Source organism: Polistes fuscatus, unplaced genomic scaffold (assembly GCF_010416935.1).
Source record: "Polistes fuscatus isolate 324 unplaced genomic scaffold, CU_Pfus_HIC Scaffold7, whole genome shotgun sequence".
Lineage (NCBI taxonomy): Eukaryota > Metazoa > Arthropoda > Insecta > Hymenoptera > Vespidae > Polistes > Polistes fuscatus.
Window position 1 is genome coordinate 1,320,507 of NW_025113151.1, and position 16,283 is coordinate 1,336,789.

General features: G+C 40.5%; 1 protein-coding gene and 1 long non-coding RNA gene across 2 annotated transcripts; one reads left to right on the top strand and one right to left on the bottom strand.

Moving 5' to 3' along the window:
• Window positions 1–7,967: 7,967 nt before the first annotated feature.
• LOC122524207 (brain-specific homeobox protein homolog) lies at window positions 7,968–12,087 on the bottom strand. Its single transcript, XM_043646345.1, has 3 exons — window positions 11,746–12,087; window positions 11,389–11,641; window positions 7,968–8,927 (listed from the first exon to the last, which is right to left on the bottom strand). Exons 1-3 carry the CDS (start codon window positions 12,085–12,087, stop codon window positions 8,602–8,604), a joined length of 921 nt encoding a protein of 306 aa, XP_043502280.1. The 3' UTR covers window positions 7,968–8,601.
• A 3,071-nt stretch (window positions 12,088–15,158) lies between these two features.
• On the top strand, window positions 15,159–15,935 carry LOC122524208. The gene is made up of 2 exons (XR_006305496.1): window positions 15,159–15,583; window positions 15,863–15,935. It is a non-coding gene; the product is annotated as an uncharacterized LOC122524208 (long non-coding RNA).
• Window positions 15,936–16,283: the final 348 nt, after the last annotated feature.

Here is a 16,283-nt window from a genome sequence, read left to right on the forward strand (position 1 = left end):
GGTGAGTATCGAAAAGTTCTGAGCCTAACACCGGGACGGGTTGAAAAGTTTTGAGCCTAACACCGGGACGGGTTGAAAAGTTTTGAGCCTACGTTGAGACCGGTCTGAAAAGTTCTGAGCTTAACCTATAAGCGAGGGTTGAAAAGTTTCGAGCCTACGTTGAGACCGGTCTGAAAAGTTCTGAGCTTAACCTATAAGCGAGGGTTGAAAAGTTTTGAGCCTACGTTGAGACCGGTTGAAAAGTTCTGAGCTTAACCTGTAAGCGAGGGTTGAAAAGTTCTGAGCTTAACCTGTAAGCGAGGGTTGAAAAGTTCTGAGCTTAATCTGGAATCGAGGGTTGAAAAGTTTTGAGCCTACCTTGAGATCGGTTGAAAAGTTTTGAGCCTACGTTGAGACCGGTCTGAAAAGTTCTGAGCTTAACCTGTAAGCGAGGGTTGAAAAGTTCTGAGCTTAACCTGTAAGCGAGGGTTGAAAAGTTCTGAGCTTAATCTGGAATCGAGGGTTGAAAAGTTTTGAGCCTACCTTGAGATCGGTTGAAAAGTTTTGAGCCTACGTTGAGACCGGTTGAAAAGTTCTGAGCTTAACCTGTAAGCGAGAGTTGAAAAGTTCTGAGCTTAACCTGTAAGCGAGGGTTGAAAAGTTCTGAGCTTAACCTGGAATCGAGGGTTGAAAAGTTTTGAGCCTACCTTGAGACCGGTTGAAAAGTTTTGAGCCTACGTTGAGACCGGTCTGAAAAGTTCTGAGCATAACCTAAAAGCGAGGGTTGAAAAGTTTTGAGCCTACGTTGAGACCGGTCTGAAAAGTTCTGAGCTTAACCTAAAGCGAGGGTTGAAAAGTTTTGAGCCTACGTTGAGACCGGTTGAAAAGTTCTGAGCTTAACCTGTAAGCGAGGGTTGAAAAGTTCTGAGCTTAACCTAAAAGCGAGGGTTGAAAAGTTTTGAGCCTACGTTGAGACCGGTTGAAAAGTTCTGAGCTTAACCTGTAAGCGAGGGTTGAAAAGTTCTGAGCTTGACCTGTAAGCGAGGGTTGAAAAGTTCTGAGCTTAACCTGAAAGCGAGGGTTGAAAAGTTTTGAGCCCAACACCACAGCGAACCACAACGTAAACCCTTAAAGGGTGTAGGTACTCTTGTACCTGGTTCAAGAAGAAAGACGAGGAAGACGAGGAGAACGAGTGGGAGACGGGGGGTGGGTTTTAGGAAGAAGGGGGAGGGGGAAAGGAAGAGGTTACGTCGGGTCGCCAGTTACATTGTCATCGAGAAACAACTCCTTTTGATCGTGTGTAGCAGCAAACCCCTTCATAAAAAATAAAAGGCATAGGAGGAGGGTGAGGGGGGCGGAGGAGGGGCCTTTAGTCTTTACTACTTCTCTTTAAACGTCGTGATAGAGTGGTTGAAAGGTGAGTACCACTCGTAATTGTGCTGGCCGGAAGAAGAAGAGTTGGTGGTGGTGGTAACCCCCTTCCAACCCTTTCCTGCCCCCCACTCCGTATAACCGAACTAGATGAAGGAAAGAAAAAAAGGTTAGGAAGAAGATGATGATGATGAAGAAGAAGAAGAAGAGAAAGAGAAAGAGAGAACGACCACGGGGTGTGAGAGAGGTTAGAAAGGGGCTGAAATTGGGGATGGGGGGGATGGCAAGATGATGGAAGGAGGGTGGGTTGGAGAGGGTTAGCGAAAAAAAAAAGAAGAAAAAAAAGGTGGAAGAGTCGAGGCCGCTTTTATATCGCGCGAAACGAGGACCACCACTCGAGGGGCCCAGGAAGTACCTCGGATAAGTGCCCGACTCCGTGACTATCGGCGAATCTTTCTCGGTAATTATTTTAAACACGTCGTGTAGATACGAATCTCCCCTGTTCACAGAGTTTACGTACCACTGCCGACCCCTTCTTCTTCTTCTACTTCTTTTTCTTACAATCTCGTACCGTGCCCCTACCCCCCAATCCACACCTTCTGTTAGAGTTCTCTCACTCTAATAGTACCGAACAACTCAGTAAACTCTTGGGGGACACTTCTTTGCGTACCTAACTAAATAACAGGACTAATCAGGCCTCCCAAGCCTCCAGACCAGCACGTACACACTAACGCTGGTGGTACTACTACCTTTATTTTGTTTTTTAAGTGAAAACTTCTTTAGAATCGTGATTTGATACTTACAAACATTGATTTTATCGCTTTTGAATCTTTGATCGATTTCCTACCCCTCACCATTCCTCTAAAAAAATATGATTAAGTTGGAAAAAATTTAGACGAGATCATACGTTCAACAACGATAACGTTTAACTGTGATTCGTTGGTAAGAATATATTTGATCGATGTTGCAACGTTATCGATCACGTTTTAATGATACCAAAGTGTTCATCAGTTCAAATGTTTAAGGATTCGAATAAAAATCTATAAATTTTCTAATATCAACAACCCCATAGCGATTGGTGAAACGATACAAAGGATGCCGTTAACAATGACTGATCTTTTTTGTTTCCAATTGTAAAATTGGATTCTTTTTAAATGGTCCGAACGTTTGATCAATGAAACACGTGAGAATATTTATGAATAATTTCTCGTCCAATCGTTTTTGTCGCAATTATTTAGTTTTCTTTGTCGTTTGTTGAATATTTTTGATCTCATTCTTTCTCTTTCTTTGGTGTGTATATAATATTGGTATTCTCTGTCTTCCTCTGACTTGACTCTCACCACCCCTTTAGGGGGTAGGCAGGCAGGCAGGCAGGCCGCCTTTCAGGATGTGCAAATCGAATCAGAACGCCCCCGCAGGGTCGTCGACAATGTTATTTGTTAGCGGAAGCGTCGTAGTAACCGGAGGTTGAAACGAGGCCAGATTGGCCAGGGTGATCAAGTTAAACGGCACGTGGGCAGTAATGCCGTCGCCTATGCCACTACCAACTTGCCTTTCCCGTTCTCTCTCAATTTCTATCGAAGACCCAAACCTCGGATTCCCAACTCCCGAATCCTTTCTCAAACTATCTCGTTGGATTCCCTGATTCTTACTAATACTTACAAAATATTATCTACATTTTCTTTTCCTACAAATCCGACAATTACTGTTGTAATTCAAAAGTGTTCACTCAGAGATGATTTAAATGATCCCAATTTTCTAATCAAATTGTTCAAATTCGAATGAAATATGTTTCTAAAATACGTACAGTATTTTCTCTTTTGTATCAGTTGAATAATATTTAAAGTTAGAATGTGTGTATGTATAGAAGATTCGGTAGGATTTTCTCAGGATGGAAGAGTACTCCAGGGTGGATTTATCTGGAGGGTTGGGTTGGGTTGGTTGGTTGGTTGGTTGGTTGGTCGCAGAGCTGTGGATTGACACGCGCCGACGTCTTGACAGCTTGTTAGCCTAACGGCCTAACTCCGTTCATAGAACACGATGCGCTTGAGCCTCTTTAGCGCTCTTTAGCTTGACATTTCGATTCGCGGGAACGTTATACCATACTACTACCATTTCAAAACCCTCCCCCTTCTGTCTCCTCCTCCCCCATCCCCTTCCCAAGTTCCATTTACATCCCACTCGTATCTCACTCTCGAATTAACCCTGTCGAGTGTTTTATTCTTCGCGAAATCAGATAAAAATTCTCATTTTCTGCTCTTCGAATCGAAACAATTATATTTCCTATTGACACGATCGATTATCTATCTATCATTTGAATATGAAAGTTGATTGTATTAAATTCTAAACAAACAAAAATTACAATTCATCGTTTATGCCAAAAAACCATATAGGAAACCAAAAAAATAACCTAAATCATTCCAATACAACAACAATCTCACAACGGTAAAATAATAGCAATGAGACCCAAAAAAAAGGAGAAAAAAAAAAGAAACATAGACTATAATAATCTATCGAGTGATCTAAAATCAAGGATCAAACGTAAGTGATCCCTTAAAGCGATACACCGGTTGGCACCATATGGTTCGTTACTCAGCTTACGCGCCATTTAACAAAGCGAGAAGCAACAAAGAAGCGCACGTAGACATACACAAACACACACAGAGACACACACACATACAGATATACCTCCACGTGCATGTATATTATACTTACACCCCCGATATTTGTGTTCTTATATGGGGAAAAGAGTGATGATGAAGATAGGAACATGATAAAGATAGAAATATATATAGATAGATAAAGATAGATATAGAATGCGTGAGAGTGTAATTTCGTTTGATATGATTACGGTGCTGTATGGTGCTGTTCAACGCTCGTCGTCGTCGTCGTCGTCGTCGTCGGCAGTGTCCGTACGTTTAATATTCGGCCCCCTTTTCGATCTTCTCGTGTGATGTACGCGCCGCTACTCGACGTTTATGTACGGACTATACAGAGAGGAGGAACAGAAGTAGGAGTAGGAGGATGAGGATGAGGATGAGGATGAGGTGAGGTGAGGTAGAGGATGAATGGAGGAGGAGGAGGGGGCTGGGGGTAGAGGTGACGTCGAAAAGCGACGCGAAGGGGTGAAAGTGAGAGAGAACAGTAGAAGAAAGGGATGCTGAACAGAGTGTGCGTGTATGTGTGTGTGTGTGTGTGTGTGAGAGAGGATATAGTAGTCATCACCTACACGAGTCACACGGGGGGCGGGGGGAGGTTAAACTCGTAGGTGAATGCATTACACGTATCTAGAGCCACGCATATCGGTACCCGAACCCCTCCGACGGAAAATAATGAAAGTAATGGGAACACGCCCACTGCATTTAGTCCGTTCGACCCAACTACCCCGCCTCAACCCCTTCCAACACCCACACCCCCAGCCCCCTTCTTCTCAACGTCCAGCTTCCCCTCCTTCTCACACCAGCCTCTCTCTCTCTCTCTTGTTCTCTTTGGTAGAGGGTGCGTGCTCGCGCGCGCGCAATCCTCCTCCTCCTCCTCCTACTCTTCCTCTACTCTTCATCTATCCCAACCCTCAACACTCACATACACTCATAGACATATACAAGTAACCAACCAACCATCCACACTGGTTACCAACCGTTCGTCGTTGGCACCCTGGCCGAAGGCCGCCGCGTAAGGCCTCGTTCATCCCCCAACCTAGTATTGGCTATTGTACCTGCCACTTCATTGTCCTTTATTTCATTATTTTCGCCGCATTCCGCTTCGTCGCTTCTACTCTTAGGGGGTCCCCCCTACCCCTACAACAATTCTTCTCCCTCTCTCTTTCTATCTCTCTTTATCCGCCTATCTTTTCCCCCTTTATTTACGTATCGTAATAATAGACGTCTTAACGGAATGTAATAAACGTCATAAATGGCACCCGTGATCTTATTAATTTGCAGGCTACCTGCTAAGGTAACCCCCCGCTGTCTCTCTCTCTCTCTCTCTGTAACTCTGTTTTATATTCTTTTTTATTTTGCTTGATTTTTTATTCTCTTTTCATTCTCTCCCGGCACGCTTTGATGAATATAAAAATTGAAGAATACACAGGCAGACAAAAATAAAATGATTAATCACGGATTCTGTAATACGTTCGTTATTTGTTTCCTCTTATTCAACATCGTTCCCGATATAATATCATACATCAACGCTAAAAACACATTTTTATTACTACTGCTACTATTACTACCCTGTTCAATAAACTTTGATTGGTTACTCACATTTTCGAGGACAAATTAAAATAATGATTAACTTTATATTTCAACGATTAATCGATCCAATTCGAGCTAACGTCAGACTATTTTTAGGGCTTTGATTATTTTTCTCTTGCTTTTTTTTCTCCATTTTTTTTTTCAAACAATTAAACAACATTCCCGAACGAGATTAATTTACAAATGCTTGTTCAATTTCAAACAAAACAAAGAAGAAAAACTTGAGCATTCAAATCCTCGACCACAAAGATCACGTTGAGACAGAGACAGAGACAGAGGGTGTGTGTACAGAGTACAGAACCTAATGCAGAAAATCTCGAGAATGACGTATCATCGTCCCAAAGTGTATTCGAGAACGTGCTTCGTGATTTCGTCCGATAATACGATTACGTTCCTCTTCATTCCTCTCTATCTATATCTACCCAAACCTTGTTCTATCATCCTCCACTTGGTACGTTTGTCGTGGGCCCATTGGGATGAAGGGTCGAGGGTAAACGTCAGGGGTGGAAAGGAGTAGTCTACGGTGCTAGTATCCTTCTCTCTCTCTCTTACATAACTACCCCAACTACCCCTTCCTTCTCTCTCACTCACTCACTCAACCACCCCAACCACCCCTTCTCTCTCTCGGTTACTTCATTACTCTATACACACAGAGAACCCTAAACCAAGAGAGAGTCAGTGAGTGAGTGAGTGAATAAGAGAGAGAGAGAGAGGGACTGAGTAGCTCTGCTTGCTCTGATCCCTCGCAATTACTTCCCATTATCTGGGTATTAGGATTCAGCCGAACTGGAAGCACGGCATATCCCACAGGCTCCGCCTATATTCTCGTCCTCTTCTTACAACCAACGGCTCGTCCTATCTCTACCACACTACGTGCCAGGACACCCCTACCCACCTAACACATCTTTTTCCTAGTCAGGTTCACCTAACCGAATCTAATGTTGTATCTCCTCTAGCAACAGGTAGCGGGATTTTCTCATATCGATGATTGTCATTCTTATTTTCATGATACTGATGATCGATAACATACGTTCTAATCGATGTTACAATGCTAACGATTAGATTCTTTCGAACAATTTGACGAATTTTTTCGTTCGGTGCCGAAAAAGTGGTGCCGAAAAAGTGGTGTCTTTTCATCAATCATCATAGAATCCTTTGGAAAATTAGATTACCAATAGAATCTTGAGAGAAGGTAACTGTTCCTTTGACCATGATTAGCTTTAACTCACTCGTTCTGTTCTGTTTTCTGATTTTTTTACTTTCGAAGACGACCACAACAACAACGACTACTGCTAAGTGGTCGAATTTTGTTCAACTGATAACACCGAGCATGAACACTTACCTTTTTATTATTAAAACGGACACCATACTGTTCCTTATCTTATTCGTTTAATTTTAGGTTTGATACTTTTCAAATGATAGCACGATTCAGGTGGGGAGGGGGAAGTTTCGGTCATTTAACGTTTCCCTTGTAATCGTTAAGAGGGGCCTGGAAAATGTCTCGAACGTTGGAAGGTAGAAAATGTCAGGCAATTAGTGTGGTTTTTTTTAATGTTCGTTCCCTTTTGCTCGGGTCATTGTGAAATGTCAATTGGGGTAGGAGTGGGGGGGAGGAGGAAGTTAGAATAATTCAAACTGTATGCAGTTAAAGTATCGAATGATATAAACAAAAAAAACTATATATAAATACTGCTTGATTTTTTGAAAGAAGCGTCGAACGATTGGGTATTTGATTAAATGAAGACACATGGTCGGAGTCATAGTACGACATTTTTAATTCCAACGATAACCGCAGGCTAACTTACACTTCGCTATAAAAAGTGACACGAGAGGACGACTAGCGTTTTTTTTTTCTGTGTTTTTTTTTTTTTTATTTTTGGTTCTTTTTATTTTCCCTTTTTTTCCCTTCCTTCTCCCTTCCTTCCTTTCTTTTCTTTTCTTTCATTACTTCCCCGCTTTGCCTGTTAAAAAAAAAAGTGTCGCTCAAGCTCGATATCGGCGAGTCATTTTTAGCAGCGTTTTCATTCAATTTCCACCAATGGAATCATCCACCGACTAAAAAAAAAAAAAGAAAAAAAATAACAGAACCCTCTTGCTTCCCTCCCCCCTCCCCCCGTTTGCCACGAACAACCCCCTTTTCTTCTCGAACGCACATTTTCTTTTTTTTTTATATAATTTTTCATTTTCTTATATCCGGTCTTACTTTTTTTTTTAGAAGAATTTCCCCTGCCCCCCACCCACCCTCCCTTTCCGGATGGCACAAATTGATTTATATTCACATTTTTTTTTTTTATATATTTTTTAATATTTTATTTTTTATATTATTTATTTCATTCATATTCATTTTTCATGCATTCATTCTCATTTATTTATTTGTTTCTCATATCTTTCTCACTAGCGTTTGTTTATTCATAATTTTTCCCCGTTGTTAATAAGTTGTCGTTTAATTTAATTCTATATTAATCCCTAAATGATCTCATTCGTCATCGAGGAAGGTTTTTTTTAAGTCAGAGCTTTCTCTGAAAACTCATGCTGCCCAGCATTAAAAGAATACGATTCCCCGCACAGAATTGAACCTTTCGTGTTATCCTGCATTTGATGAACCACGACGATGACGATTATTATTTTATTATTATTATTATTATTGTTATTATAATAATCGTAGGAAAAAAAATTCCGATGATAGCACGTCAATCAATCATCTCGCACCGATTATTTCACTTTTATTTTATTCACCCCCTCCCCCCACTGTCCCCTTCTCGAGAGGCAACAACACCATTATCTCGAAATTTACCAAGTTCACGATGTGTGTGTGTGTGTTTTTTTTTGGTTGTGTTCGAATTTTCTTCGAGTTAAGACGAAAAAGAAGAAGAGAAGAAGAAGCTGATAGTTCAATAGAAGTAGAAGTAGACGTAGAAATGGAAGAAGCAGCGATAGAAGTGTGTTGTTGTCCCGGTTGAAAATAAATGTTCCTCGAATTGAATTCATCGACGTAGAATTCTCAGCGATGCTGTTGACGTTGTTGAACGGGATGCTGGTGCTGTTGTTGTTGTTGTTGTTGTTGATGTTGATGCGAAGATTGATGGGAAAGTGTAACGACAGAATGGGGATGCGAATGTTGCGTCGTCGTTTGATGAAAGGAAGGTGTCGATGAACTACGTTTGGGCAGGTGTAAACTTCCGACGCTCCTGGAAGGTGACGGTTCCTCGTCTTCCCCGAGAATATCAATTTCGTCATCGTCGGAATCCATTGCTGCGTCGCTGCTTCCTCGCGATTCTCGACCGCCAACACCACCGCCGCTGCTCAACGAAAAGTCCACGGGTCTTTCTGTTGATAATCCAAAATTTCGTACGATAAATCAACAATTTCAATCGTTAAAATGTTCGATTGTGAAAATAAATTATATTGTTCGATTGAATCGACTATTTTTCCTAACTTTTGATATATTCGGATTGGTAACTAAATGATTGCGGGTTTTAAAATCATGAAAATTCCAAAGTTTTGCCGAAAAATATAACTTTATTCTATGACCTTTTGCCATCGTTCAGACAATAAAAATCCGCAATCATTTAATTGCCCACCCAATAATTAAACCCGTTATCACCTACGAAATTATTTTATTAATTAATAAAATTAATTAATAAATTATTTAATGATACATTCGAAGATAAATACTGAGGTCTAGTCGTGCAGAAGTTTGAATCAAAATAAAATCTAATTTTGTTATCAAATAGCTAATTTCAAAACAAATGTTTCATGATTCCCAGTATTTCGTGACACTTGAATCATCATCATCGTCATCGAAGTATCATATCAATGCATTGAAATATCTGTAAGAGGAAACGTTTTTAAATATGACATCAGGAACGTTTGATGTATAGTACATCATTGATCGATCCCACAGTTTCAAAGAGAGCACACGGGACGGAGTTAATCTGAGGGAAGACAGAAAAGGGAGAGAAGATGGGTCGTGATCCGAGCAATAACGTTGAATTCGGGCGTAGTCGTGGCAGCAATTGGGGGAGGTAACTGCGTCGCTTTTCGCTGGTATAAGGGAGGGGGAAGGGGGCTGAAAGAGAGTGAGTGAATGACAGAGTGAGAGAAGAAGAGTGAGATAGGAGGCTTTATGCACTCAATGCACGATTCTAAAATCGGGAGGCAGGCGGCACCGCATCAGCACCGTCCTAACCTCTGAGTCCTCGAGTTACTCGGTCTTGCTAGCCAAGATGGCTTCTCGTTCAGTAGGAAGGGCTAACGAAGTTATCGAGGCATCTCCTTGGTAGCGAGCTAAGGGGGCACCAAGTAAGAACAAGAAGAACAAGAAGAACAAGAAGGGAGAGGATAGAAACGTGAATGTATTTGTATACGTATATATGTGTGGGGGGGGTGAGTGGGTGTATGAGTGAGGGAGGAATGGGATGGGACAAGTCTTGTCTACCACTTCATCTTCAACGTCTTCAAGACGCTACCAGATACTTTAAGAAGTCCCTCTCTTCCAGTTTCCCTCTATCATCTCTACCATCAAACCCATCTCTCTCTCACTCACTCACTCGCTCACTCTCCCTTTTCCTCCTACTCGTTTCTCGATTCCGGTCTTCGAGAAAATTAGTCAATTATCAGCTAAGTGCTCGACCAGACCTATATTCTCTCGATTGTTCGCCACCGTGAGAAGACTAGTACCGGTCGTCTGAGTTGTGTACCAGCATACACCTGACCCAATTTCATTAGGCTAGCTAGCCTCGGCAACCGATACAGCAAAAAAAAAATACGATCACGATCGACAATTGAAATGATTATTATTATTATTTAACCACGAAAGATGTAACTTTTATTTTTGTGATGGTACAATCGAATCAATTGTTCTTACGTGTCAGAGAATATCTGCTAAACTGGGACCAACATTTGTGAACATTTCTTTAGGATCTATTTGGAATTTGTTTTTTTTTTCTAATCTCTTACGGAATGCGAATGTCTTTATCTCTTTCTCTCTCAGAATAGAGTTTTTAACAAAACCGATATTAATTCATTAAAGGTCAAAACGAGCGTAACGGTTTCGCACAAACATTCTACTTACTAACGAGGAAATACTTCAACGCTATATTCCTAAATTGATATATCAGTTTAACCAACATTTCGTTCCCCCCCTTCGTTCCCCACCTTTTGCCCCCCTCCGTAAACCCCCCTCTTTTTCTCCAACTATCTTGTTCGCGGGTTATCCTGTTCCTACTATCACCGCACACCGCTTGTAACTTCATCGTTGAATTTTCCTCTTGTATAATATAATTTGGATGTAGTAACATTGTTAGCCCATACACGATTGCGGGAAATTCTACTATAGATGGCGATCATTATCTAGGTACCGCTAGTTAATGATTACAGTTCCTCCAAGCCCCCCACCTGGGTTATGGTCTGGTTAGTTAAGCCGAACTTGCGTAATTTATTGTCAGTGGAATTTTGGTTGCATTATATCGTCATACTGGTCCATTATTACGATAGCTACGGGAATATTTAACACGCGCTAAAATTCTAAAGCTGACCGAGTAAATGGCAAATCGATCGTAATCGTAGCACGAGCCCGCAATCCTGAACCCATATACGAAAACCAGTATCCTAACTTTAATTGTTCTTCGATTCTAATCTTTCTTTTTTCAAAATTAGATCACATTTTAGGGTCTGCTTTTTTTTTTTTAAACGACAACAATAAAAATGAAAGAATGTTTCAATTAATATGACGTGGAATAATTTTGACGTAAGATCAAATTAAAATCAATTGTTAAATTGTACTCACCAGCTGGTGATGTCACCGAACCGGATTGCGTACCGCACTGTTGTCCGGATGATTGTATCCCATTACTGTTGGAATTGGTGTTCAACTTTCGTAATTGTTTCTTATGTTTCATTCTTCGGTTTTGAAACCATGTCTTCACTTGGGTCTCCGATAAATGCAAGGCTGCCGCTAACTCGACTCTTTCCGGCGTACTCAAATACCTCTGAACTTCGAACCTTGCTTCCAAACCAGCTAATTGTTGATCGCTAAACACCTAATCAAATTGCAAATGATTGATCGATTATTATCGATTAAAATTGAACGTAAAGAAAGTATTGAATCGAATCTTATTACAATATTATTCATTGTTTTATTTACCGTTCGTGCTTTTCTTCGTCGACAATGTTTTAAGGCAGCAAGTTCACCGACACCCGGTACCACACCAACCCCCATACCAGCGCTACCAAAAAGTGGTCCCAGAAAAAATGCAGCAGTGGGTGGCGCCGACGGATAACCGGGCAACAAACTGGCGAATTGTTGATACTGTTGATGTTGTTGACCGTGAGCCGAGCTAAGATGTTGATGATGAAGTTGATGATGTGTATGGGGTGGTACGCTACCCCGACTGAGAATATCCTCGATGAGGAATGATGTCCGACTTGCGGAGGTACCGTTTTGACCAGGATGAGCTTGGGCTTGTTGTTGACAGGTCGATTGCATTTTGACGAAATTTACTTTTTCCAATGTGTAAATCCTTAATAGTCTTGCAAACTTTGTGATCGGGTATCAATCCCGAGTATACAGATTACACCTTCTTCGTTAATAATACTCGAACGGTATGCACTGATGTCCCATGTTTTCTGATACTTTTTCAACACTTTTAAAACACACTAGGACACTGTTGTTTATCTTCGATCATCCGTACCGACACTTTTCGTAAGCAGTTTTCATAAAAAAAAAAAATATTAAAAAAAACAAAAAGAAAAACCAAACACGTATTTCACTTCGAGTGAACCAAATGAATAAACGTTCCGAACTATTTGAAATAACTCACGTTCGATTCGTTGAACAATTCCAAAAAGTGTCTCCCAAAGATTTAAACGAAACGATTGATCATCTTTTCGTATCGTCGCACATAGAACAAAACCAAAAGAAATTAACGAAGAATAAAACTATGACACGATAAAACAAAAGATAAAAAAAGAATCAAGAAAAAGAATAACAACGTGAATAACATCCGACAAAAATATGAAAAACTGAATCCGAATAATTTCAACTTGAATAATACTGAAGCAAGTAAAGAATTGCAACTCAACAGAAGAATCTCACAAACAAAGGACAATAACTGTTAAACGTTTATCCCACGTATCTATTTGATTCAAGTAATAACTTGAAAGTTGATTAATTAATACGAAACACGATGATTATTAGCCAAGTGACGACGATGACGACGACAACAACAACAACAACAGCAACCCACTCCGTTATATTCCGAAATGATGAAAGAAAACTGATGAAAAAATAGAAATGTATTATTTGCCGCGAATAAGAGAAAGGTTTGTAGAGATAGAACAGGGTTAGTCGTTTGTCGTCGTTTAGGGAGTATCGGTGCGTGATATCCAAGGAGATTCGAGGCCCGATATCTCGCTGCTGGTGGTGCGAGCCCCCGTAGGAAGGAAGGAAGGAAGGAAGGAAGGAAAATCAGGTTTTGGTGGTGGCGCGCGGGCACCCTTCGCATGGAGGAAACTCAGCCTCTCTTGTACCGACGCCAAATCGTATTGGTTGGCGTCGCGACGCTCGTAGAAGCTCGGGGTTGGTCCCAATCAAATAAGTGGGCGTGGCTAACACCGAGCGTTGCCATGGAAACGGTCTCGCGTCGCGAATCATCCCTCCAGTAGTATTCCCTACACAACCTATTCGATCTATATATCTGTGTATGTGTGCGTATGTGTGTGTGTGTGGGTGGGTGGGTGTGCGTATCAAACGGGTTCAACACTAGCCACAAAGGGTGCAACGGAGATAAAGAATGTGAGATAGAAGATCGAAGAAATTCCAGCCCTTCCTTGAAAACTACCAACCCCTCCCCCTCAACCTCCAAAGCTGTTCGCGCGCGTCTTTCCAACCCTCCCCACCCTTCTCCTCAACACCCCTTTGAGCTTCTTCTTCTTCTTCACTTCTATTTCTCCCAGTTTATTCGCCATTCTCTTCTACATCCTGTTTTGTTGCCTTCTCATATTTTTATCTGTCTATCTGTCTATCTGTCTGGATATATAGATATTTCTTTTTCTTGCATACACGTGCATGTGCATTTTATCTTGAGAATCGTCGCATACACCCACCCATCCACCGATCCGGGAAATATACAGAGAACTATCTCTTTCCTGTTTATACATTCAAAAATCTGGATTTATATTTAGGAAAGGGACGCGAATAGAAAGATACAGAAGAATGTTACGCGAATGCCACCTTTCGAATACGATCGTCGTTTCTACAGATGTTACATTGAATTTTCTTCTGAACGGAAGGAATGCCTTCTTGAATCGGTGATGCATTCACACCCACCACGCATCCATTTCTTTTTTTTTCTTTAACACAACAAACTTCTTCTTCCTACTCGTGAAATATTTAGAAAAGAACCCAAAAATACAACATTATCGAGAATCTTAATTCACGTGTCGATAAGAAAAGTATCTTACGAGATTGAAATGAAGTATAAAAAATTTGGCAAGAGAACGAACGAGGAACGAGGAGGAGGAGCAGCAGGAGGAGGAGGAGGAGGAGGATTCGATATACCAAAGGAATAAAATGAAATACGAAAAAAATGTCTGCTTGTGTGCTTTTTAAATGGTGTCGAACTTTGCGTGAATATTCGAGATTCGCGAAAGCACGTAGACTACTACTACTACTACTATTACTACTACTATTGCTGACATGAGTCGATAGGACTTCCACCACTCGCTTCGGTATCGAATCTTCGATACCAGAGAGGAGGGATACGGTACGCGTGGACGAACAGAAGCACGAGATTAAATTACTTATCCCGTGGTATATACGGTGCTTTCTGAACGGCTAGCACAACGCACAGGGTTGCTGTGTGCTGCTGCTACTACTGCGTATACTACCTTTATACGTATGTATAGGTACATACACGTACACATGTACACGTGCACACATAAACAAAAGGACATACATACATACACGTACAAAGGATCAAAGCTTTTCTCTATTTGACTTTTTTTATTAAATCTTCTTCAATATAACTATTCATCCATAAATAATCGGTAAACAAAATTGCTACTACCCCCCATCCAACCCTCCCAACCCTTATATATATTTGTTCATATAATAATATCGAGAAAAAGAAGAAGAAGAATGATGAGATATACTTAAGATCAAATGTGCCCCTAATTATGAAAGTGGCCTAAATCAAATGATTTTATTAGTTACTTCAAACCACATTGTTTGAAAGTAAATTAATTCAATGTAATTTGTTTAGGATACTGTCAAAAATGGAACACCGTTAATGGAAACCATAGAATTCATTTTTAATGTTCAAATGTAATCCTTTAAATATCTCGAAACAAGAAATATATGATTTTATCGTACGATGTTTAATGTAATCTAAATATTTCATACTTTCTTCTTTTTTTTTGGGAGGCCGAATTTTTCTCTACTATTCTCAACAAACGCAACCTACATCAACGTTCAACTTAACGAACCGACAAAAATGATGTCGCTAATTAAAACAGGATAAACGATCGATCGGAGACCCTTCAAAAGTTTCGTATTGAAACTTGCCGAATTCACGGCCAGCATCCCATCATCATCAACATCATTATCATCATAGTAATAGTAATAGATGAATGTGTTGGTGGGATCGTCCTGCAACGTCGTATTTCCCTTTAACAAGTCTCCCGGGACGTTAGCAGGAGGAGAGCTCGTTCACGATGAAAAACATCGTCAAATGCTTATTTCTATAGGTTTTTCATGACTCGTGTGTTGTTGATGCGTACACGTGAATAAAACAAAAAACAACAAAATAAAATGAACACATATACAAAATCAGATTTGAAACAAAGTATAAAAATAAATGAGAAAGCAAAAAAATTAACAAAGACATCAAATAAAAATGAAAAAACAGGGTGAAAGAAAGAGTCCACGTTACGGTAAGGTAATTCGAACCAACAGAAAGTTGGTTTTGGGCAACGTAACCAAGGTGGGAATCGTCGAATGCTTATTTCTATAGGTTTCCCATGACTCGTGTGTTGTTGATGCGTACACGTGAATAAAACAAAAAACAACAAAATAAAATGAACACATATACAAAATCAGATTTGAAACAAAGTGATATAAGAAAGTACAAAAATAAATGTGGAACCAAAAAAATCAACAAAGGCACCAAATAAAAATGAAAAAACAGGGTGAAAGAAAGTGTCCACGTTATGGTAAGGTAATTCGAATCAACAGAAAGTTGGTTTTGGGCAACGTAACCAAGGTGGGAATGGACAGAGGGACACAACAGGAGGGATTGTGCATCGTCTAGGGATCCTATCAACGTGTGGGAGAGAGAAAGAGAGAATGAGAGAGAGGGAGAGAGAAAGCAACAGGGACGACGTGGCTGGACGCGAACGGACACGCGTCGGTAACGCAATTACTATGACGTTAATTTACTCAATAATCGCGGAAGGGCAAGTGGGGCCCCTACTACAACCTTTCCACCTATGTCTAAATGCCGGCACGCGTCCATAGTCCTTTGTATCCTCAACACACGCTTATATATATGTATATGTATGTGTGTGTATATATAGATTTTGCATTGTCCCCCATAATACTAACCATAAGCCTTTTTTTTTCACTTATGATCATCAATTAATCGTTTTTACGACAATCTATCGTTGATTGCGATAAATGTTCTT